This window comes from Pteropus vampyrus, unplaced genomic scaffold (genome assembly GCF_000151845.1).
Source record: "Pteropus vampyrus isolate Shadow unplaced genomic scaffold, Pvam_2.0 Scaffold54, whole genome shotgun sequence".
Lineage (NCBI taxonomy): Eukaryota > Metazoa > Chordata > Mammalia > Chiroptera > Pteropodidae > Pteropus > Pteropus vampyrus.
In genome coordinates this window covers 2,387,519-2,413,074 of record NW_011888835.1, presented here as the reverse complement: position 1 = coordinate 2,413,074, position 25,556 = coordinate 2,387,519, and the positions used below count along the sequence as shown (strand labels likewise).

General features: G+C 31.4%; 1 protein-coding gene across 1 annotated transcript in view; it reads left to right on the top strand.

The window, feature by feature from the left end:
• CSMD3 (CUB and Sushi multiple domains 3) overlaps positions 1-25,556 on the top strand; it is a 1,080,109-nt gene that overhangs the window by 743,102 nt on the left and 311,451 nt on the right. Inside the window, 1 exon segment of the mRNA XM_011360386.2 lies at positions 15,909-16,078. Within this exon segment, the coding sequence (XP_011358688.1) occupies positions 15,909-16,078 (170 nt within the window).

Sequence of the window (25,556 nt, the reverse complement as noted above, 5' to 3'; positions counted from 1 at the left end):
GATCTCAGGGAATCACCATGGTGAGGCAAGTGGTGTTAGCCAGATTAATGGAGATCACAGATGTGGCACCCACCTGCACAGGGCCTGCTAGGTGTGTGGAGAGTTCAGCAAAGGAACAATAGTGCCTGCCAATGCTCCCTTCCCTGGAGGGAATTGCTCTGATACCTGACCCTCCATTCCTCACCCTGAAGTTAGTCCATTTGTTTCCTCCTCATATGTGCCTGGCACTCTTTTTTTAGAAGCTGCTGCCCATGCACTGGAGCTTAGAGTGAGTGAGTTTGTGTGCAAGAGGGTCCTTTAAGAGCAGCACCTTCATCTTTTTTAGCTCTTTATCTCTTTCGGAAGCAATCTCTGTTGTTTTTCGCAGCCACATGTTATGGGGACTCATCTTTCTGACAGTGGTGCCCTGAGCTGAGGAGCCTGGTGTGGGGCTAGGTAGCCTTGCTTCTCAGAGAGAACCTCCACAGCTGAGAAACTCTAGAGGAAAGCAGAATCTATTACAGGCTTTACTTTTGACAAATTTATGATATGAATGTTATATTAGTGATTAACCAAGAAGTTGGTGACAAAATTAGTGGTTCTGAGGGAAGTTCCAAGAAGATGGAGATTTGTGTGGGTTGCAGCTGTCGTGGAAGACTTTTGGAAGAAATAAGACATTATATATAATTTCCAAACTAGAACATGTCGAAATGTCATTTGAACTAGGAAAATGTCAAGATGTCCAACATAGGAACATAATATTCTTAATTTTGTCTCCAGGAACTTTTTGGCTGGGTTAACAAATAATATTCAGCAAAGCTCCTAATATTTACTTTAAACAATGACTTGCTTAACATTCATAAGCTGTGTTAAAACTAAAACTTAAAGATTATACAGAGTGGTCACATTTTATTCAAGTGTTATGTTCTTGAAGATATCACAATTCAAATTCTTTTATATTACGCATACAATTCCTACAGTAATTAAAACTAGGGAAAAACATTCTTAAAAGTTATTAATCTATAATTATAGTGATTATAGACTTTTTACTTTAATGTAAAAAATTCAGCATTATTTATAATATTTTGTAGACTGCTTTAAAAAATTCAGCATTATTTATAATATTTTGTAGACTGCTCTCAAGTTAACAGTATAATATATCATGGTAGTTAGCCATTTTTATTGTGTTTTATCACATCTTCTGTTGTATAGTTTTCTTTTTATTTTTCTTGACATTAGTGTCACCACCACTTTATGAGCACTGGATGCTTAGAATAAATTTTTATGAGATAATAAAATGTATAAATTATAACTACAGTGACTATCAAAATAAAAGCAAGTAATTATGACCACCCTTGCTTTACCAGAGACCATTCTCAACTCAGCCAGAATGATTCTTTAAAGATATACATCCTAGAACCCCTATATATTTATCCCTTTGATAGTCCTTTCATCAGAATATGAGTAGAGGACAGAACAGAGCAGAACATAGTACAGCTGGATTGGAATGAGGAAGAGGGAGAAGAGGATGAGGTGAAGACAGAGAGATAAGAGAATAGATTATATCATGTAGGGCTTTGTGGTCATTCAGTGATTATGGTTTTACTCAGAATGAGATGGAAAGCCTTGTCAAAGGGACAAACATATAGGGATTTTAGGATGTCCGTCTGTAGGGATCATTCAGGCTCTGAGTTAAGAATAGATTCTGGGGGAGGAATAGTAGAAACAGAAGGAGCAGTGAGTTTGCTATCACAGTAATTAAGGCACACTAGCTGCACTGGTCTCCTTGCTGTTTCCCCAAATGCCAAACATATTTTCACCTGCATTTTGCTATTCCTGCCACTTTCAATGCTTTCCCTAAATACCTGTATGCTTGCTTCTTTACCTCCTTCAGATCTCTGCTCAAATCAGATTTCTCAGTGGCCATCCTCATTGAATCCTTTTCCTGTCGCTCTCATCTAATTTGTTTTTTCTTCTTAGCACTTATGACCATCTGGCCTATTGTTTAATTAACTTACTTTTCTATATTTGTTTATTGTTTATCCCTCAGAGGAATAAATGAAAATAAAGATTTTCATCTCTCCTATTTTTTTTTTTCATAGCTGAATCTCTAGTACAAAGAAAAATGTCTAGTGTTTAGTAGACACTTAATAAATATTTATGAGATGAATGAATGAATGAATGACTGTCATTATAATCACTCCATTGTATTTCTCAAATAAAAACATAGTATTCCAAAGGATGGTATGTGTTTCCAGTTCAAACAATGGAGGAAGGTCATGTAACATCAAAATAAAGTTTACAACCAGTTTGGTCCACAGCTTTGAATTTATAGGATTCTTTATATTTTAATTGAAATTTCTACATAAATTTAAAAATGCTATTTAAAGTGAGGAATTATTAATGTTTGAATTAAGATGTTTCAAATTTGTATAAATTAAATTTATATAAATGAAAATCCATGTACATGATCTACAAGATAGTTTCCTTTTGTTTTCTAGAGCACTTATTTCATAAAGAAATTTAAGCAAGAAACAAAGCAACAGAGTGAAAACAAAAACCTCCATCATGATAGTAACGATAGTAGAGAAGATAGAGCAAGGAAAGAAAAACAGCATAGTAAACGTTGATAAAAAATAATAAGTCACTTTTAGATGACAATATGCTGGAAGAACACTCATACCATGAGTACAGACCGTTTTCTTTTAGTCAGTTTAGAACTCGTGAACTTTATAGATTAAATTTTTGTTTAGTGTTTAGAGTCAAACTGTCTAAAAATTACAGTGCAGAATCACAATATGTTTGTCTCTCTTTTACAAATTTTCTTTCAAAGGAATGCTTATTACCAATTCTGCTCATAACTCATTTGCTTAAGGATCAGTAGTGTTATGGAGAAGCAGGAGGGGCTAGTTGTTACTCTCCAGTTAGTGCTATCATATATAATCTCCTGGCATGTTACTCCATACTGCAGTCTCTCCCTTACATTATTAAGATTTCTTAGTTATACCCTGTTAGAATACAATATAGTGAACGTACAGCTACAGTACAGGGTGAATGATCTTCAAGGAATCTTCAACCCATCCACTGATCCTGGGAAACTGATGTGTCGAAGTCCAGGGAAGTGAAATGGAATAGTTTCTTGTTCAAATTTACGCAAGCCTTAGTTCCCTTAAAATAAAAGTTCCAGTGTTTATGTATCTGTTATACTTTATTGATAATACCTCTTAAGAACACAAGGAACATAAGAGATAAGATATTTCTTAAGAAAACCAAAGATATTGTACAATTGTTTCAGCAGATTGCGCTTCATGCTTTCAAGACATGATTAAGCTTCACTTTCTCTGTGAGCTTTCCTCAACTTCCATGGGTGAAATCGGTTATCTCATTCACAGTGCTCCCATCAAAGTGGTGCCTAACTTTTTTACAGCACTTAGTACATCACATAGCATTTATCATTTACCTGTTTATTTCACTCTTTTCTACTCCCAGCAAATACCAGAGTCCTTGCTGTGTACTGAATTTCTATGAACCGATCATATGTTTAGATGTAACATTTTAATTCTAGATACAATATTTTTGACGTTTAGACCTCTGTCTCTTAAGGGAAATTTGAATTTCTTATGTTTTGTATTGACAACTTATCTATTCTGTATGCAGTTTTGTTGTCCAATAGACACAAGAAGGAACATTTGAATTTAATTTTATTATCTAGAATCTGTAATGGGAGTATAAAATGACTCAACATGTGTTGTTTGCATCAACAAATGCCACACTAGTACAATGATTCATATCTAGTTTGAATGGAAAAACTGTCTGCAAAGCCAATAGTCTGTTAAGGATCGTGCCTTGGAACAAAACATACAGCTGGCACTATCAATACTTAGCTATTTTGCTTCTGATTGTTTTTGTTTTTTTTTTTAATTTTGTGTGTGTGGTGTGTGTGTGTAAAATTTTCAGTGCCTGTTCCAAATTGGTCTATTCTTTTCTGAAGATGTTTTGTCTGTCTCTTTTTACCGTAAATATAAAGAAGACAATAAATGATTAGTACATTAAAGTGGCAGAACCCAAGATGGATCATTTCCTTGGATTAATTTGGTACATTCCATAGAATGTAAACACCCCCCTGCTTCTTATAAGGAATACTTAGATAGGTATTAGCAACCAGAAGGTGTACCTGCTGGCATGTTCATGGTCTAGGGTTGGTATTCTAGCTCCTCATTTTTGTATTCACAGATGTAAAGTCAATGTTATCTGCATTATGAATGGCATTCCTCAATCACTCTATCTCCATGAAACCTTAGAAGTTGGGCTAAAATTTCCAATTTTTAGAAGTTATTTAGAATTATTAAATTGTTATGTTGATTTTGTTTCTCTTGATATATTCAATTTGCAAAGAAGTTTCAATCCATAGTAAATCTTCTGACATCTTAAAAGTTCATCTAAAATGACATATTTTTCTAAGAATTAGTTGTAGATTGCTTTACAGTAAGCTAGTATAATTACTGAATGCTTAGCATAGTGAATTTTAATACAGTTTGAGGAGGAAAGCATAAAGTTTTTCCCTGATTTGTAATTATGACATTTTATACATTGGCCAAAGAGAAGACCACCATGGGAGGCTCAGTAGACTTTCAGGGCCTGAAGTCCACTCCCTTACACCTCCAGAGAGTGGCAAAGAGATGTGAATCAGAAGATTATGCTCAGGTGACGTGATGGCAATTAGACCTAGGGACTTTACTCATTAGTGTTTTTTTCAGCTTTTGTTTTGTTTTGTTTTGTTTTGTTTGATGACGGGTGAGCTGGGGGGATCTATTTTATGATTTCTACAGAATTGAAAAGTCACAAGTCAAAATGTCATCTAGCCACTTATTTATTGATTGATCCAACCATATTATATAATTGTTCTTTATTACCAGAAAGGAGGGAAGAAATGGTTAAATCAGAGACAACTTGGATTTCAAACAACTGTGAAAATCTCATATGGATTAAATCCATTTCAAACGTGATGGTGGGAATTAGGGAAATATAAGAGAATTGAGATTATATGTCACCCAAGGGCAGCTAGTTTAAAGGGCCGAATCATACCTTTATTTTTTACTGAGGCTCGTTTATATGTTTAAGTGTGAGAAACAGGCTACCTCTCTGCTTATAAAGGCCTAAATTTGCAGTTTAGAGCAGGATCAACATACCATGCCAGAAACTCTTATGATAAATGCCAAGCTTAATTATGATTATATTTATGGAGATAAGCCTTGGAAACCATTCTTAAGGATTTCTGAACTTTTAAAATATTTACTAAAAGAGAAATTGGTAACCCTCCCCACCCCTCCTTTACACTCACCTAATAAAAGAAAAAACTTTATCTAAATGAAAAGTTGCATATTACAATTTGAAAAAGTTAATTATATTGGTTTGGGAGGATGTAAATGAGAGTAAATGACCGATCTTCAGCTGAAAATAATTTCTATTTTATGTGTGCAATGAAATGTGAATCAATAATACTGCTTAAATAACTAGATTTGCTTAATGTAGGTTTTATTTCCCATAAAGTATCTGTGTGTATGTTTTTTGTTTTAACCAATACTTTAATTCAGCTAACATACTCCTTATACATTCATTATATTATAAGCTTCTCTCTTTAAGTGTGCTTTTATGTTTTAAAAATTTTGCTTGCTATAACATTTGGATCATTTAACTAAATATTAGGGATTCCTGAATATCATAGAAAACACTCTAATATTTAAGAAACTATGTTTGCCTTATTTCCTTTCTTACCTTTCCATTAAAACATTACTAAGACAGTGCTCATTTACTGAAAATGTGCAAAGACGCTGTCTGCCTCCTTTTCCTACTCTCCTTTTTCCCCCTGTCCCAGTAGAGAACTTAATTAATTTTATGCTTAATCTGAGACTAAGATATTGCATTTTAATCTTTGCGTAGGAAACGTATTTTAAACATCCCTGATATCTATGGTTTAAGACTGGTTAGCTTACTCAGCCACTCCTATCTTCAAATTCTTCTTTAGAAACAGGCTGACTTCACCAAAGTGCAAATAAAGTGCTTAGTATTGTAAGCACTTAAATACTACTAACTGTTGATGTTGCTTATTTCTCTTTCATATGTGGAGCTTTTCATATAACATGCAGAGTAATTAAATTCTATTAGATGAAGGAATTATATTTTGTTTTTGTTTTCTACAATTATTACTTCCCATAATTTTATTCCAAGGATAGCTAATTTCTTCTTAGTATCCCTCCTGTCTTGCTATTGAATTAATAGTATTTATTGGGCTTTTACAGGATCTAGAAAAGTATGTTTAAATCTTGGGATATGAGAAATATTATTAGATGTTGCCTTACTCTCATTATACTTATGACTACAATTTGGTTCTCTTCACTGAAGTAGCTCACTAGGAAATATAAAAATGTTCCTGTTACATAATGTACTATTTTCTTTAGTATTATAACAATTTATGAAACTATATTCAAAAGGGGTAGGAGTATTTATATACCAACATGTTTTGACACAACATCAAATAATTTTTATACTACTATTATTTTACCACTTGAGTTAAATGTAGTCAAAGGGTAACATATATGCTCTAAAAATCTTATTATGAACCAATAACTATCTTGGCCCATTCTGCAATCTTCAAAAAATAATGAAAACAAAATAATATATTCTAAGAATGACCATATTTCTTTCAGAGATTTTAAATAATGAGTTATTGATATGAACATTACTGTATAATTTGTTGCTATATTCTTGTAGTACCGTTAGTCATATATATGTTGTTCCATAGTAGTCATCATAGTGTATGTATAATTTAAATCTGTGCCTTCACTTACAACATTTAAAATCACACAGATTTTCACGAGAAACTTCCTTATTAGTCTAGTTTTAGGATATTAAACTATTAGATCTTCAGAATCAGGGCTGGCTTTTGAAAATTCTACTTAGCCTCCATCTCTATACTATTATAAACACCTTCAGATCTTTTAAAATTCACAAATAACCTAAACAAACAAACCACGAATGTCAACAAAAAGCTCTTTAAACCTCTGTCACTCCTTGCTATCCTTGTATCTTTCTACATTCCTTTGCAGCCAGTATCATTAAAAATATTGGTTGACTTCCTTTCTTCCCAACCTCTTATGATCCAAAGCAGTTAACTCTTATTATTCATCTTAATTGAACTTTCTGATATTTAACACTACTGACAATTCTTTTCTTGAAACTAATTCTTCTGTACTCTTCCATGATATCATTTTCTTTGAATGTTCCTTTTTTCTCACACTTAAATTCTGATGCTCCATGGATTCTGTTTGCTTTTCTTCTCTGTCCATATATGTTCACTGGTTAAATCCTTCATCTGTAGCTTGAAATATCCCACAACTACTAATATGTCTAGCTGCTTAGGTGGACTTCTCCACCTGATATCCAGCAGACATCCTAAATTCAGCAGGTACATAAATAAATTCATCAACATACTCAAAGCCACTCCTCTTCACGTCTTCTCTACCTTTCCTCTATTCCCCTGACCGATATTCAACTAATCTCCATGTCCTATAACGTTTACTTTCAATCTAACTCTCTCTATATTACTTTAATGCAAGCTCTCACAATCTCCTGTTTGACATACTACAATAATCTTCTCTAGGTTTTTCTCCCTCTAGGAACCCAGGGCTATAATCCATTCCCCATAGAGCCTCCCTGTTGGGTTTCTCAAATCCGATCATCTTTTTCTCTTCTTAAAACTTTTCAATTGGTCTTCAGTGCCTGCATAATAAAGTCTGAATTTCTTAGAATAGCATTTGAACTACTGGTTCTCCTAACCATGTCAGTCTAGTTTCCCCATTCATGCTTTTCATTCTAGCAGTTTTCTCTGCTTGGATTTTCTTCTTTGTACATTTTGATTACCCTTGAAACCACTTCTTTGATTCAGATAAAGGATAACCTATTCCATGAAGTCTTCCCTGACATTATTTTACTATTCCTTTAAAATGTATCTGTTCCTCATTTTTGCAATCCCAAGTTATTGCACAAAATCTCAGGTATCACACTACAGATTACATATTAGTGCACACATCAGTCTCCATGTTTCTCTCTCTTCTAGACTATATATTACATGAGAACAAGAACTTTACCCTCAAGAACTAAAATAGTACCTGGTATATCCATAGGTATTGTCATTAATATTATTTTAATGAGGCAATAAATTTAGCACAGTAGACCCTCAACAGCTATTTATGGAAGGAAGAAAGCATGACAGGACAATTTCAAGTTACAGGAAATTTTTCATGCTTTTTGACAGAGAATTGCATATTTGATTAAAAACGTTTTGAACTTATGCTCTCCAATTATGACTGCAATTCATAGAAGAATAATTCTGCATGGCAATTGTCATTACTATGATTCTTCGTGGTAAAAAATTAAATATAGAAAATCCATTAAAATTAATTTTTAAGGAGAAAAATACATTCCTAATTAAATCTTTCCAGTGAAAAAAAAATTAGGGAACTCTTGATTTGTAAGTAAGTTTAGCAGGCATTAGTTTGCACTTGGATGCATGCACGCATTGTATTTAGAAAGGCTGGAAAGAGAAAGCCAGTTAAGAATCAGTGTCGTCTAACAACAAAGGAAAGAAAAAAACAGGCTTTAACAAGTAATACTTATGGATTCCTCATATTTTTAGTAATGGCATAAAGAAATTACTATACCTCTCTATCCTCTAATTTCCAACCACTTGTGCAAATCTAAGCATTATTCAATTACCTAATTGAGAAAAAAAAATTGACAAAAAAGTTTTAAAGAACAGTGTGTTATAAACACTGCCAAGTCATAAAAGCATATTAGGTCTCCTAAATATGTTCAGTCTTAACACATTTATCATATTTCATAAATTTTTAGATAATTCTTTCAAAAAATTTTAACATCTCTGAAATTGATATCTCACAATCAGTGACTATCATAGGCTACTGACATTTTTGGTTTCTTAAAGACACATAATGATATCTCTTACAATCAGTGGTGTCTTAATTCGATAAATTACAGTAGAAATTAGCTAAGAAACAACAACACAACAACAACAAAATTAAGTAACTTCACATATATGATAAAAAGATGATTGATTTGGATTGGACAGTTTGAATGCACATCTCCTATATGAATACAATCATATATTACCATTATTTTCCTACAAGTAATAATTAAACTTATGGAAAATATATTTTTATTTAACACTACACCTTACTTGACTTCGCATACCATATGTTTAGGTTTGAAAACTTTCTAAGTTTTTTGAATAATCCAAGTCAAGTTTATTTTAACCGTTTTTATAAAACAATTTAAAAATAATCTGTGGTGCTATCAAAATAGCATCAAAAAAGAGATTCTGCAATACAAATTCTTAAAAATGATTGCAAACTTTACTAATTGTAGACATTTTTCAAATTTTCTAGCCAAATTACTGAAAAGCATTTTACCAGTTTATCTGAATATATATGCCTGTATGTAAACAATAGATGCTACCAGATTCTCTTACCCTAGTAATGGAGATTAATGATGCATGGGCTGGCCTATTTTTCAGTAAGTAAGAAAAAATCGATTTCCGTGATATCCTGGCTCTCGTGCATTCCTCACTGTAGCAGTGACTCTTATCACCAGATTCCAGTCCACGTATTTCTCCTGTTCCAATCCAACTAAAGCCACATTTATGAACATATTATTTTCAACTGAGCAAAGAGTTTCATGTTGTAATCAAAATATATTTCTTAATCTGCTTGTTGAAATAAAATATTTTCTATGAACAGGATTTGTTTTTCACAAAATAAGAGCATCATAAACAGTGCGTGGACTGGAGATTGCACAGAAAATATTTATATTCTATAGAGAGTACTGAAGACCTAGTCTCCAAAAATATTTTCTTAATACTCTGCTAAATTATGTAGTATTTTTATATTATTAATTCCTACGATTTAAAGATGACCTCCCAGTTCAATTCAAAGAGGAGATGTTATCACATATTACTACTTTAATATTGATTATTTTATAGGAAATCCATATTAAAAACTTAGGCTTTAAAAATTAGTGATATCAGTTATCAAGAATGAAAAATTCATTCTAGATCAAAGCATTAGGTGCTGAGCTTATGTTAGGGTAGGGGAAATGTGCTGAGCTTATGTTCAGGTAGGGGAAATGTGCTTACCTCACTAATAGAAAACATTGCAACCCCTGAACCCAGAAGCAATAGTTTTCTGACCCAAAATCTCAAAAAAAAAAAAAAAACCCAAAAATGTGTGAACATAACTCACTTAATCTTCTCTATTCTTCATCTTCTGCAACCAACTGTCCAGACTAAAAGATGAAAATATTTGCCCACCATAAGAACAACAAGCCACTCACACCTAGTGACATCTCCTCATACACACCTAAAAAAAACTTTTTCTGCCCTACATCATCAGATAAAAAACAGAAGAAACACTCATTCTGAGAGACCTACCTCTAGCTCAGTCGCCCCCACACAGACTCTTTTTAGTTCCAAACATGTGTCACAACCCCCACCACCACCAAAATAATATTTTCAGAAATGTTCTTTCTGTTTGAGATATTCTTTTCCCCAACCTGCCTTCTCACATCACCTTAATTTGTCAATTTCAGTCCTTCAGAGAAGTCTTGATTTTACTCAGAACAGGTCAGGGCTCCAAGTTATATGTTTTCACAGACTACAGTTGTCCCTCGATATTTGAGGCGGATTAGTTCTAGGAAACCAGAGAATGCCAATATCTGGATGCTGGAGTTTCCTATCTTAAAATGATGTAATATTTGCATGCAACCTATGCATATTCTCCTATATACTTTAAATCATGTCTAGATTACTTACAATACTTAATATAATGTAAATGCTGTATAAATAGCTATTATACTGTATTGTTTAGGGAATAAGGACAAAGAAAGGCCTGAATATGTTCAGTACAGATTCAATTATCATAGACCTAACTACATAGCACATATCAGGGACAATGTAAATTTTCCATTGTTTTCAATTGAAGGTTGGTTGAATCTGTGCATGGGAAACCCGTGGATTAGAGAGGGCCAACTGTATGTACTTATTTTAGTGGTCATATTATAAACATGTTGTTGCTACTGGAAAAAGTTCCATGGGGTTTCAACACTGTGTCTCCTATGCCCAGTATTTATTAAATAAATCAATTTATTTTTTCCAATTCAGAGCATACCATAATCTAGCCATTTTAAATATGTTAATATACATCTTTACCAAGGTACACTGTTAAGCAAATGTATTAATAGTTTATATAAGAATCACCTTATGACTTTATTTTTATTATGAGAAATGTTTCCCATACATATGTTACGTCATATATGCAGTTTGTTACAGCACCTGCCTGAAAACCCTGGTATTGCCCAGATGTTGTGAGTTACAGATTATGTTTATTCAGTGACAGATGTATGCGGTACATAAATGTCACTATGGCTGGAAAATGATGACTGTTTTTCAATTCACCTTTGCTACTTGAATTTCTAGGACTTCCTTTACTCAAACTCCTCTTTCCCAGATAGTTGATGTTCTTTATATAATCGTATCTTCCTAAGATCAACTAACCATCCTTCTCTCTTGGGCTAGCTGATCTGCTGCTAGTTATTTTTTTCAGTTAATTTTAATGTATCTTAAAAATATTCAATCACAATTTACTGATACTCATATCTTCTCATTTTTAAGTATTCTTTGTGAGAAATTGCTGTCATATTCATGTCATAAACAGTGAAAATTTGTAGTTATGGTATTTTTTCAGGACACTTACGAACACTGCACCATAATTTTATTTGTGAGAATTATCCTGATACTTCAAGGTGACATTATTTCATTTCTTTCACACACCATCATAGCTACCTGATGCTGGAAAGAACCATAACAATATAATTCCATATCAAATAATTTTCTTTGTTTGGGCCCTGAAATCACATCCCTTGGGACTAGAAATAGTGTTTACAAGCAGAGAAAACACTGTGTACAAAGGCCCAGTGTGTGAGGCTGTGGCAAAGTAAAGGGCACATGGTTCAGAGTAGCTGAATTGCAAGGTCCCTGGGAGAGGATGGTGGGTAATAATTAGAAAGCTAGATTGGGTTCACATTATAAATGATTATAAATGGCCTCACATGACATTTGTGGGCTTTGACTTGCTTATGATTAGTATATTTTAGGCAGAAAGTTCAAGAGCAGATTTTCATCTGGAAAATATCATGACAGGAGATACAAGCATGTTCATTGCTAGACTCGGGCATATGGTCAAACTGTGCATAGTCTGTTGTTAATTTCAACATTAGATCTTCAATTCCAGTTGGCAAGCAAGACTGCTGTAGCCAAAATGCAGAAAGAGACCTTGTACAAGGCAGATGTTAGTGCTACATTAGGTACTGGGGAAGCCAGTGTTTGGTAGATTTTAAATTTGAAGATAAAATCAAAGGTGGAATTTCATGTAAAAATAAATAACTTATTAATCACCTAGTTCCTGAAGTTTGATTTTGTGGTTAAATGAGTTTCTTTTTAACTTACCATTAATAGAAAATTTTACTTTGTTAAAACTCTTATTGAAAGAATAAATGTTTATTTTCCTGTATATATAAGTAGAACATTCTAAACAGATTTTCAGTTTTTCATGTTTCAAGATGTTCCTTTCAAATGATGTAATCATTCTGAACATTAATTATGTATAAAAGAGTACAGATTTATAAATTATATTAGGAGTGAATGTGTTCTGACCTCCAGGACATACCCCAGCCCACATAAACTAATCCTCTTAATTTTTAATAGAATGTTTTTAGATAGTGTGTGTAGCAATTAAGGTATAAAGAAAAGAGTGACTTTGCATACCAGTTTATCTGGGGTAGTCTCAGTCTGAACCTGTTGTATGGGATGATTACTAACAGTGCCTCCTGACACACTAAAAAAAAAGTATTTTTATCTGAACAACAACAAAAAAAAGTATTTACCCTTTTAACACCGTAGGCAATGACATTTAAATTCCAGTATAACTCTCAGCTCTGATACGCACTTTTGATTTTTAGCAAGAAAGCTCACTTTGATATCTTCATCTATATAGAACTAGAGGAAAGCAGGTTTACCTTGCAAAGTTGTTGTGAGTAATAAATGGACAGTTGGCTTCATGATTGTGAAACTCAGTAGTTTCACAGGGTTCCATGCTAAGCAGGGGCCCATGCTTGGTTTAATGCTTTATTGATCTCTTGAAATTCTTAATATATTTTCAACAAGGGACAGTACATTTTTATTTTTACACTGGTCCCACAATTTATAGTTAGCCCTGATTAAATGAGAAAGGTACTTATTTAATCCAGTTTTTCCCATTATTCTTCCATTCTGGTTTAAGTCCTGATTTTACTTCACCTGGTATGAAATTATTTATATAAATTTTGAACTAACTAAAATATTAAAATATAACAAAAACAAATTATTTTTCGTAGAAAAGCAAATCTTTAAATTATACAGTATAAACCCAGTAATGTTTATGACAGAAGGTACTTACTACTTACTCAAATGTTGAGCATTTAACAATAAATTATTAGTATATTTTAAAGGGTAGTTGAAGTAACTTTTTATTGAGCAAAAGCTCAGTTTAACACGTTGTTAAAATAATTTTAATATCATAAGTGATTCTCCAAAATTAGGAAGAATCTTCTGGCTTTTCACAGATAATCGTCTTTCTACACCTTGATTGTCACACTGGGGACAAAATAAATACTCTAAATTCTTTTTCTATGTATATAACATGATGCCTTCATTAGTATTTATACTTAAAATATTCATAATGGTACCTTTAATTTATTAAGCTGTTGTTGTATGTCAGCACTTTGCTAATGCTCTACGTGTATTATCTATATATATATTTTCAACTCACACACACACATCCCTCTGAGTAGGGCATTATTATTTCCATTGTAATAATAACAATATTGAGGCTTAAGAGAGAAAATGAAACACTTGCCAAAGCTATTTAGATAGAAGATAGAGCTTAATTTTGAAAACTAAATCTCTGAATTTTAAAGTCTGAGCCCTTAATCAATATATCAGTGTTTTGCAAGCTGGCATACAAAACATAGTATCATAACTCCATGCTTCTGTAATATAATTTAAAACTTTGCTTTCTCTAATAAATAATCGAACTAATAAAAATGTATTTGCATTCTGGGTCATCTATATAATCAAATACATTTGTCTTTATGCCCTCCAAAACATACCTAGATTCTACTAAGCTAATGAGAAGGAAATTAAACAGATTTAAAATATAAATGATTCTTTCCTACTCAGTGAAGGACACATGGTGTCATGTTATATTATACAGATGAAAGTTTCTCAGCAGTTCTGAGAGGAGTAAGATGAGGGTGAATTGAATCATTAAACAGCATAGTGTAATTAAAGGCATAGCAAACTCCAACAGCCTGATGGCTCTTTATCCACATTGCCAAGGGCAATTTAATTCCAGGGAAACAAAATCTTATGCCACATTAGATACATGTTGCTATTTTTAATTTTATTGTTTTGAGGGTTTTATTCTTCCTGTATGTGTAAAACTTTTTTTGTACTATAATTGTATACTGCCAAAAGCATAAGGACATCTGTTTTTATGTTTCAACATATTTAAATAACATTAAAATAATTTAAATCGATATTGGGAGTCTGTAAGTTTTTTTGTTTTGTTTCTTTTACTTTAAATGGACTTTGAGGAAAACTATTGGATGACACTTCCTTAAGTGACTGGTTGATTATTAGCATTACATCATTAGTTGTTATTATTATTGTACACTATATTGATATTACACCGACTGCTCTATCTTTATCATTTTCAGTTCCTCGTTAGGCTTTTCTTTTGCCTTATTTTTGTTAATGCTTAATCATTTAAAAGGTAAAGCAATTCATTATCCTTCACTTTGTTGTATACTTCCTATGACTGTTCCCATGAATCCTTATTTTAAAAATCTTATTTCTGTAGAATAGTGACTTGAGTTATTTAAAATATAACTCTCCCTGACCTATGATATGGTAATATGAAGCAACTTATTAGATAAGATTGAAAACTGAGTTCATTGACTTTCTGAGACCTAAAGAACATGTTTGGAGATTATAAAGACTTATTTGATATTGCAACATTTAAGTAATAAACTGAAAATAAATTTGAAAAAAATTAAGGAATTTCTACTTCTCTCTAAGTGGTTAGACACTTTGACAAATGTGACAGGATTAGTCCTAGAGAGTCAGCATTACCATATACTGATTATGAGAATGCTTTAATCTATTATGTCTTTTAAACTGAGGAAAATGATACAATTTCCAAAGATGTCCAATTTATTACGATTATTGGTTAGTGAGTTTTACTTGTTATATCAGTTTTCAAAGATAATGTATTTATTTCCTCTTTTGTTACTGAAATTCTTGGATCAGGGGAATGCTGCCTATTGAAAGAAAAAGGGTCAAATACAAAAAAAGGTAAAAATAAAAAAATCCAATATGAATCATTATAAAACAAAATTAATTTCGACTTTTTTATACTTTAGATAATTAAATTAGAAATTTAAAAGTAATAAATTATCAGAAATCTAGAAACAAACTATATCTTGAAAATCATCTGCTCTCATTTTTTTCCATGCTTTCTTTTCATGAGGGGGATACTGAAACTTCATATATTTGCATTTATGTACAAGGGTCATGTCCATGGTCAGTAGTACTTCCCATTTGAGAGGGAATGAATCATCTGCCACACACAGCCATTCTGTACATTACTTTCCTGTTAGGCTCTAGTTAAAATAAAATCCATTTACACTTTCATACATTATATTACTTGAAAATGATAATGCTTTCTATTAAACTGTACTTCGATATTCTGTTTTACCTGCAGCTGAATGTGGTGCATCTGCAACAAATAATGAAGGAATTTTGCTCTCTCCAAATTATCCACTCAACTATGAAAACAACCATGAATGCATTTATAGTATTCAGGTTCAAGCAGGAAAGGGAATCAATATTTCAGCCAGAACATTTCATTTAGCACAAGGAGATGTTCTTAAGGTAGGTAAAATGAGACATACTTGTATTTTGATCATTTTTAGTTATTAAGTATACATTAGTACATATATATGTATGTATATATGTATGTATATGTATATATAATCAACCATAAACCATTCTAACATTTATAGTTTTAAATTATATATTATTTCTCATTTTATAATTTTCATTGAGATAAAAAGCTTTGTTTCCAATGTTTATAAGTAATTTTTTATTTTATGATATGTAAATTTTAATGTTTCAGTAACACTAAAATAACTTTTTCATGCCAAACATCTTATATTCAAAGCATTTTATTTATAATTCATAATTAACACCCAAATGGTCATTTCTTTAAGAAATACAGTAACAATTTGTTTTTATTTTGATGTCTGTTAAGTAACTTATTTATCTCTGTTGAAACATGGATAATTCTTAGCATTTATGACTACAAAAGATTCATATTTCATGAATATATGTAAAACTAAAAACTGAATATTTATAAATTATGAAAAAATTAACTGTTGAAAAGAAACATTAGGATAAGATTTATTAATTTATTTTAAAAACTGAAAATAATCACATCTTACTTTTTAAAGAAATATTTTAGACAGATATTTCGATAATTGCTGATTCACATTTTGCCAAGTGAGATTTTGATATAGTTTACATATGCTATTAGAATAAAAATAAACATGTCTATAAAATTACATTTAAATATTTTGTAAATAATTATGTGTATTATTCCTAAATCTTAAGATTTTTCTTAAGCTAGGTAAGAAATCCAATTTTTCATAAATCTTGAAAAAAAATTGTGATATCTCTGATTGGCAGGGGATTTTTGTTTAAGCAGTGATTTTAGATTGTTGGTTATTTTTCTTCTTTTAAAAAGAATATCGTTTTGCTGATAAGTGATCATTCTCTAAGACAAATAGTACTTTATGCATGTAAGATTTGTATAGACATGGGAAAGATTTCCTGCAGTACACTTATATACATATAAGTATACTTATAAGTATACGATTTTAGTATTAATTTAGGTTTTTTGCACTTTTCTCCATTAGGCTAACTATGGGAGAAAGTGTAACATGGCATAGATCAGAAGGGTAAGCCCAGCCACTAACCTATTATCACACAAGTATCAATAATAAACATGTATTTACGTGTTAAAGTCAGGAAATGCTCCCCCATGCCTACCACCATTCTTCCTAAAATATTTCTTTATTCTCTCTGTAATGCTTGAAATTTATCCATTACTTTTCCATAGTGAATGATGTTTATTATTTGGAAAATTAATTTGGAATAATAAGTTATGTCTTTTAAAAATAAAGTAGCCCTCGTATGTTCCTCAGAATGTTTTCTGACTAATGTCTTACTTATTTGGAGTAAGGTTATATGCATTCGTGATGTATGTTACTTTGAGGAAGGGCAAGGCCTCCATAACAAATGACAATGCGAGGGGATGTGATGGTGAGAGACAAAGGAAGGTAAAAAGAAAAATCAGTTTAATGTGCTTTAGTGGATTTCATTAGTGATTTTTCTTTTATTAATGAAAGGATGAAAATTTATATTCCCAGGATTTTTTTAAATTTCTTTTTTGTAATTTTCCTAAAATAAATATATGTTTCCCAAAGTTGAAAAGATTCTAAATATTATAATAGAAACACACTATTTCAATTATCCCTCTATTACTAGTCTTGCCTGGGATTTATATTACTTTAAAATAACTTTAACAAGTCACACTAGAAGACAGTCTGTGATGGGCTTTTATACTCCAAGTCTGTCTTCATCATGGTCTCTCCATCAATGTAAGATATAGGATATTTATTTGTTACCTTATTCCTCCCATTAATCCCATGGGCAACTGTTAGTTCAAAGATACCTGCTGACACAGGCATAGTTAGGCATGCACAAGCAGAGATATGGACCTTCCAAAGGAGAAATGAAAACTTCTCATATTATGGAGTCCAAAGTTCTTTTAGGATGAAAGGTCATTTGCCTGAATGCAAACTAGTTCATGAAAGCCCATCCCCATCTCCAGCACTTTCCAATATTAAGCATAGGCGAATCAGTTCTCTTCCTCCATTCAGACTAAGAAATAAGGAGAAATAAGTAAAACAAATAGCCCCTTATTAGACCCTCTACCCCTTGACTGAGAGAATGTAAATGCATTTTTTTTTTTTTATGTGGTAGAGTTGGCTACATAACTCTTCTAATCCTTAGAGTGTAGAGTATAGGTTTTTTTTTTTTTTTTTTTTTTTTTTGGTCAGATTTCATTTACTATATATAACATCATTGTATGGGAGTCTATTAAAAACAGAAACAGCAACAAAAATAAACACACACACACCTTTCCTCTGATTACTCACAATCTAGGCTGACATTCACTCACTCACTTTCTCTCTCTTCCCTTCATTCCATAAACTACTTTTGTTATATATAACCATACTAGTAAAGTTTTCATTGCGGGTAGACAATCATATGATTCTTCTATGTACTTTATTTCTGGCACTACTAACAGATTTTCCGATTCATTAGAACTGGGGAAAACTGTTCCAGTTGATCTGTACCTAGTTATAAAGCTCTACAGACTATCTGATAATCAGCAGGTTTGGGAATTATGAATATATGCTTCTTTGGTTCTCTTCTTTTCAGTCGGCAGGAATATTGAACTTTCCAGACCCTTACTCAAAATATGTAATGTAATCAATTATTTCAATTAACATTTATAAGAGGCATTTATTGTAAGTAGACTCTATAAATGATCAACAATGAGTAGTCCCCATTGGCCTGATAGGACAGAAGCTGAATACCACCCAGAAATACTATTTCTGTTTTTGTTGTTTAGCAGAGATAAAATTCAAGGCAAGCTTTTTATCATAGTCAGCATTGTGTAGTTTAAAGACTTATTTTTCATTCCAAATGTAGACTAAATGGATGCTTATGGAGAAGAGCCAGTAATATAATTTGAAATTGATTTTGAGAATCCAAGAGAAAGGCTTAAGAGAATCGATGTCATATTTATAAAAATTAGATAGTTGAAGGACTTGATTAATAACATTCTTTTAGAAGTATGATAAGAAGGTTAATAATGTGTTGAAATTGTTGTTTTCTAAGATGTATTATTTTCAGGCTTTTTTCTAACCTAAGTATGTCTTTGAGAATGCTATTTCTAAGGGTCTGTTGTTAAATTTTAAGTAATTTTGTGAGCTGGTTGTTATACATAGTCATTATTAAAAATTAAATTATATTACAATTAAATTACAATTATATTAACTTAAATTATATAACAACAAAGATAATAAATAAATACAACTTCTCATTTCCTAATTAATTTGCTACTTTTATTATTATCTTTGCTTTTTAGGTTAGTTATGTATATTGTATCACAATCATGGGACTATTATATCAGAGCGTACATCTCTTTCCAACTCTATATTCAGTGGTCTTACCTTGATAGCTTGATATTGGACATAGTAAGAATATTTACACTGCAGAAATTGACAAACACCACAAATCCTGACTTAATTTATTGTTTTGCTGCTCATTATCTATAATTAAGTATAATTGGGTTGTGTATTTAGCCATTATAGTGTTAATAGCACTAAAAATTGAGAAAACATCTTTCCTAGTATTTGAAAACTATTATTCAACTTAACAAAAAAGTTACTCATATCATTTATAAACCAGTGAAGTTGTGATATAATATTATTTTTGATGCTTCACTTTCATCTTGTTAACATTAAAAAATCAAGCAGTGTTCATTTAAGAATCACTCATTCGTCTTTTACAATTATAAGTTGCAGATAAAAGTTGGACAAAAAACACTGAAAGTATTCTGGAAAAAATAAATTAGATCTATGGAATTTCCAATAGTGAATATTTTATTTAATAAATGTGTGAATATATATATATATATATTCACACATTTATTAAATTAAATATATATATATATATTCCAGTTTTTTTGAGAGCTGATTGTTAAACATTTTCTAGCACACCAGTGAGCTTATATGTCTACCACATATACAAACCAACTCTGCTTGTTCAATTCTTTGTTTTCTCTCTTCTCAAACCACTCTATAAATATTTATTAGTATAAAGTGCTGTTTTAGGCCTCATAAAACCATTCTTTCTCTCCCATACTGAAGATCATACAAGTGAAATGATTTGTTACAGGCCATACAGCTTTAATGGTAGAATTGGGACTTTAACTTTGTTATATAAACACAAAGCTAATGCCCCTGAAAAGCTAACCCTTCATTGTGTCCCCAACTCCCTCACTAAAATGTATTAGCTCTTATAATTGAGGACACATTATATAGCTATTTCAAAGACATAAATATTGAATACAAATGAAAGTTCTCGGCTCTGCTTCAGTTTATTTTTGGAGAGAACACAATAAGGTTTAGAATATAGGCCTTTCTAATTAACCATTGTAAAAATGATTATTTTTCATTCAAAGTTTGACATCTTACATTGTTAGAAAAATATATTTAAATTTCCAAGTCAATCTGTAAAACAAATAACCAAAAATGAAAATTCTAGTACCCATGAGCAGGAATACTTTGAAGGTTTGTGTGATTGTACATATGTACGTATATAATTTCTCTCTTTTGATTTTACTTTTTTAAATACTTTCTGCTCTTCTGTTTAGATAACACCTTACTTGCTAATCCATTAGAGAAATAACTTAGAATTTGCCTTCTAATTAAACGTGTATTATAAAATTAACAACAGTTTTGAGTGTTGATATTCAGGGTTTGACCTTTCAGATCTAGGAGGGTCTCTACACAACAACTGATTTGTGTAGAGACCCTGATCCATCACAAAAAGTTTGATAATCGAAACAACAATATTAAGTTCAAGTCTGTTCTAGTGTTAGACTAACAGATTACTTGCAACCTTTTAACAAATTAGAGTTTTATCAAAGAGTTTCATTAACATTATAAAAGCCCTTAATGCCTTTTATGATATTAATTCTTAAGTCAACTTGAAATTCTACATTTGACATAAAAGTAAGTCGTCTTTATCTGAATTAGGTGCTAAGTAACAGAATATTTTTGTGGAGAACACCAAGAGTTCTTTCTCATCCAACTAAAAAATGGAATGTTATGCAGTCATCTTATTCTTTTATAGCTTTCTAATTTTTTAAAAAAATAAATATGGATTGAGACATATGCTGAAAAGGATAATGATAATTACAATAATCTTGAAAAAAAGAAAGGAAAATAGTCCCAAATAAATAAAAATATCCTTAAAGATGCTGATTTTAACGAGAGTAGAAATATAAGAAGTAATAATCTCAAATAGAAGTCATATGATTCTGATCAGACCCAATAATCTCTCTGTACAGTAAATTTACTTGTATATGAAAGGTACATTTTGTTTGTTTCATTCTCTTTTTTTGTATGCTTGGATTCATGTCTACTTCAAAAGTAATTTGTTCATTTAGCTACACTGAATTGTCCTTCCTCCTTGCATTTATATTTCCATATGGATTTGAATGCATTTGAAGGATTTTATTTACAATTTAAACAGCACTGACGATCATTATTGTAAAACTTCTCTTTTTAAAGATTTCCTAATTAACACTTTCTTTTTATTGAACTTAGTTATTTTATACATGCTTCCAAAATTCCTAGTTGAATGATCCCACTTCATTTTACTTTGTTGATTATAGTGGTGCTTCTATAGTATTTGTTTTCTATCTTTTAACTCTACATTGTTAAATAAACTGTAGTTAGTGAGTATTAGTGCTGAATTAGATCCTATCAGCTGGGTATAAGAAATTCTTCTTTTTCTGGTATTAGTTCTTTCTTTGTGCCTTATCTTTCAGTGGTTATTCTTAAAATTATTTCTTAAAGTTTATTTTTTAAGTATACGTCTAGCTTAAAAAAATAGACTCCCATATAAATATGTCTCTCTTGTAACAGACAATATTGGATTAATTTTTAATTTTTTCTTTGTGTTAAAAATAATGTCTTAATTTTTTTGATTATATACAGCATCTAACACAACATGTGGAACTAAACATGTTTTGAATTATTTTGTCACTTTTTACATTATAAATAGGAATGATTTTTTTAATTTTTATTTTTTTATGAGTTGACATTTAATATAATTTTATATTAGTTTCAGATATACAGCATATTTGGTAGACATTAATATAATTTACAAAGCGATCCTCCCCAATTAGTCTAGTGCCCACTCAGCACTATACATAGTTATTACACTAGTATTGACTTTATTCTCTATGCTACATTTTACATCCCTGTAACTATTTTGTAACTACCAATTTGTACTTCTTAATTCCTTCATTTTCACACAGCCTCCCAACCACACTCTCATATGGCAATCACTAGTTCATTCTCTGTGTCTTTGAGTCTGTTTTCATTTTGTTTGTTCGTTTATTTTGTTATTTAGATTCTACATATAAGTGAGATCATATGGTATTTGTCTTTCTCTGACTTATTTCTTTAGCATAATTCCCTCTAGGTCCATCCATGTCATTGAAAATGGTAAGATTTCGTGTTTTATGGCTGAGTAATATTCCATTGTATATATGCATAACCTCTTCTTTATCCATTCATCCATTGATGGGCACTTGGGTTGCTTCCATATCTTGGCTATTGTAAATAGTGCTACAGTGAACATAGGGATGCACATATATTTTTGAATTGGTGTTTTGGTTTTCTTTGGGTAAATACTCAGAAGTGCAATTGCTGGGTCATAAGTTGGTTCTATTTTTAATTTTTTGAGGAACCTCCAAATTGTTTTCCATAGCAGCTATACAATTGCGATCCCACCAACAGTGTATGAGGGTTCTATTTTCTCCACATTTTCACCAGCATTTGTTTTTTGAATTATTAATGATATTCTGACAGGTGTGAGATGATGTCTCATTGTGGTTTTAATTTGCATTTCTCTGATGATTAGTGACCTCGAGCATCTTTTCATATGTCTATTGGCCATCTGTATGTCCTTTTGGGAGAAATACCTATTCAGGTCTTCTGCCAATTTTCTAATTGGATTGTTAGTTTTTTTGGTGTTGAGTTGTATGAGTTCTTTATAAATTTTGAATATTAACCCCTTGTCAGATGTATCATAGGCCAATATCTTCTCCCAGCCAGTAGGTTGTCTTTTCGTTTTGTTGATGGTCTCCTTTGCTGTGCAAAAACTTTTTAGTTTGATGTAGTCCCATTTGTTTATTTTTTCTTTTGTTTCCCTTACACAAGGAGATATCAGAAAAATGAATTACTAATAGAATATTGGAGAGTTTATTGCCTATGTTTTCTTCTAGAAGTTTTATGGTTTCAGATCTTACATTTAAGTCTTGAATTCATTTTGAGTTGATTCTTGTATATGGTATAAGAAAGTGGTCCAGTTTCTTTTCTTTTCTTTTTTCTTTTTGCATGTATGCATCCAGTTTTCCCAACACCGATTATTGAAGAGACTGTCTTTACCCCATTGTATGTTCTTGCTTCCTTTGTTACAGATTAAATGACCATATAGGTGTGGATTTATTTCTGAGCTGTCTGTTCTGTTCCACTGATCAATGTATCCAGTTTTATGCCAGTATCATGCTGTTTTGATTACTGTAGCCTTGCAGTATAGTTTGATATCAGGTAGAGTGATACCTCCAACTTCGTTTGTTTGTTTTTTTTCCCCTCAAGATTGCCATGGCTATTCAAGGTCTTTTATGGTTCCATACAAATTTTAGGGTTATTTATTATATTCTGTGAAAAATGCCAATAGTAATAGAGACCACATTGCTTTGGGGACATTTTAATGACATTATTCTTTCTATTCATGAACACAGTATTTGCTTCCATTGACTTCTGTTTTCAATTTCTTTCTTCAGTGATTTATAATTTTCCAAGTACAGGTCATTTGCCTCTTTTGTTAAATTTATTCCTAGGTATTTTATTTTTTTGATGCAGTCATAAATGAGATTGTTCTTTTAATTTCTCTTTCTGATAGTTCATCATTGGTGTAAAAAATGCATCCAACTTCTAAATATTAATTTTGTATCCTGTTACTTACTGCATTCATTTTGTTCTAATAGTTTTTTTTTTTTTTTAGTGGAATCTTTAAGGTTTTCAATATATATCATATGATATCATCTGCAAATAAAGTTGGTTTACTTCTTCCTTTCCATTTTGTATGCCATTTAATTCTTGTTCTTGTCCAATTGCTGTAGCTAGGACTCTCAGTTCTATGTTAAATAGAAGTGGTAAAGTGGGCATCTTTGTCTTATTCCTGATCTTAAGGAAAATGCTTTTAGCCTTTGCCAGATGACTATAATGTTAGCTGTAGGTTTGTCATACTTGGCCTTTATAATATTGAGATTTGTTTCCTCTACTCCCACTTTGCTGATAGTTTTTATCATAAATGGGTGCTGGATATTGCCAAATGCTATCTCTGTATTTATTGATATGATAATATGATTTTTATCTGTCAATATGTTTATGTGGTGTATTAATGTGATGTATCAATTAATTGATTTGTGGATATTTTATCAATCTTGTATCCTAAAAAGAAATCCAACTTGATCATGGTGTATGATCTTTTTAATAAATTGCTGAATTAGGTTTGCTAATATTTTGTTGAGGATTTTTGCATCAGTGTTCATCAGGGATATCTGCTTGTAATTTTCTTTTTTGTAATGACTTTGTCAGGTTTTGAAATCAGGGTAATGGTGGCCTCGTAAAATGAGCTCAGGAGCCTTCCCTCCTCTTGAATTTTTTGGAAAAGTTTGAGAAGAATAGGTGTTAATTCTTTGAATGTTTGGTAAAATTTATTAATGAAACCATCCATTCCAGGACTTTTATTTGTGGAGAGTTTTTTGATTATTGGTTTGACTTCATTAGTTGTGATGAGTTGGTTTAGATTTTCTGTTTCTTCTTGACTCAGTCTTGGTAGATTTTATGTTTCTAAGAATTTATCCATTTCTTACGTATAGTCCAATTTTTGGCATATAATTACTCATAGTATTTTCTTATAATCCTTTATATTTCTGTGGATTCAGTTGTCATTACTCTTTCATTTCTGATTTTATTTATTTGTGTTCCATCTCTTTTTTTCTTGACGTGTCTGCTTAAATATTTATCAATTTTGTTCATTTGTCAAAGAACCAGCTCTTGGTTTCATTGATCTTTTGTATTGTTTGTTTTTGTAGACTCTATATTGTTTATTTTCACTCTGATATTTATTATTTCTTTCCTTCTACTCACTTTGGGCTTTGTTTGCTTTTTTTATTCTAGTTCCTTAAAGTGTAATGTTAAATTGTTCATTTGAGATTTTTCTTGTTTCTTAAGGTAGGCCTATATTGCTATAAATTTCTCTCTTAGGACTGCTTTCACTGTATCCAATAGATTTTGGGTTGTTTTGTTTGTCTCAGGGTATCTTTTGATTTCTTCCTTGATCTCATTGTTAACTCATTTATTGTTTATTAGCATGTTGTTTAGCCTTCATGTGTTTGTGTCTTTTTCAGGTT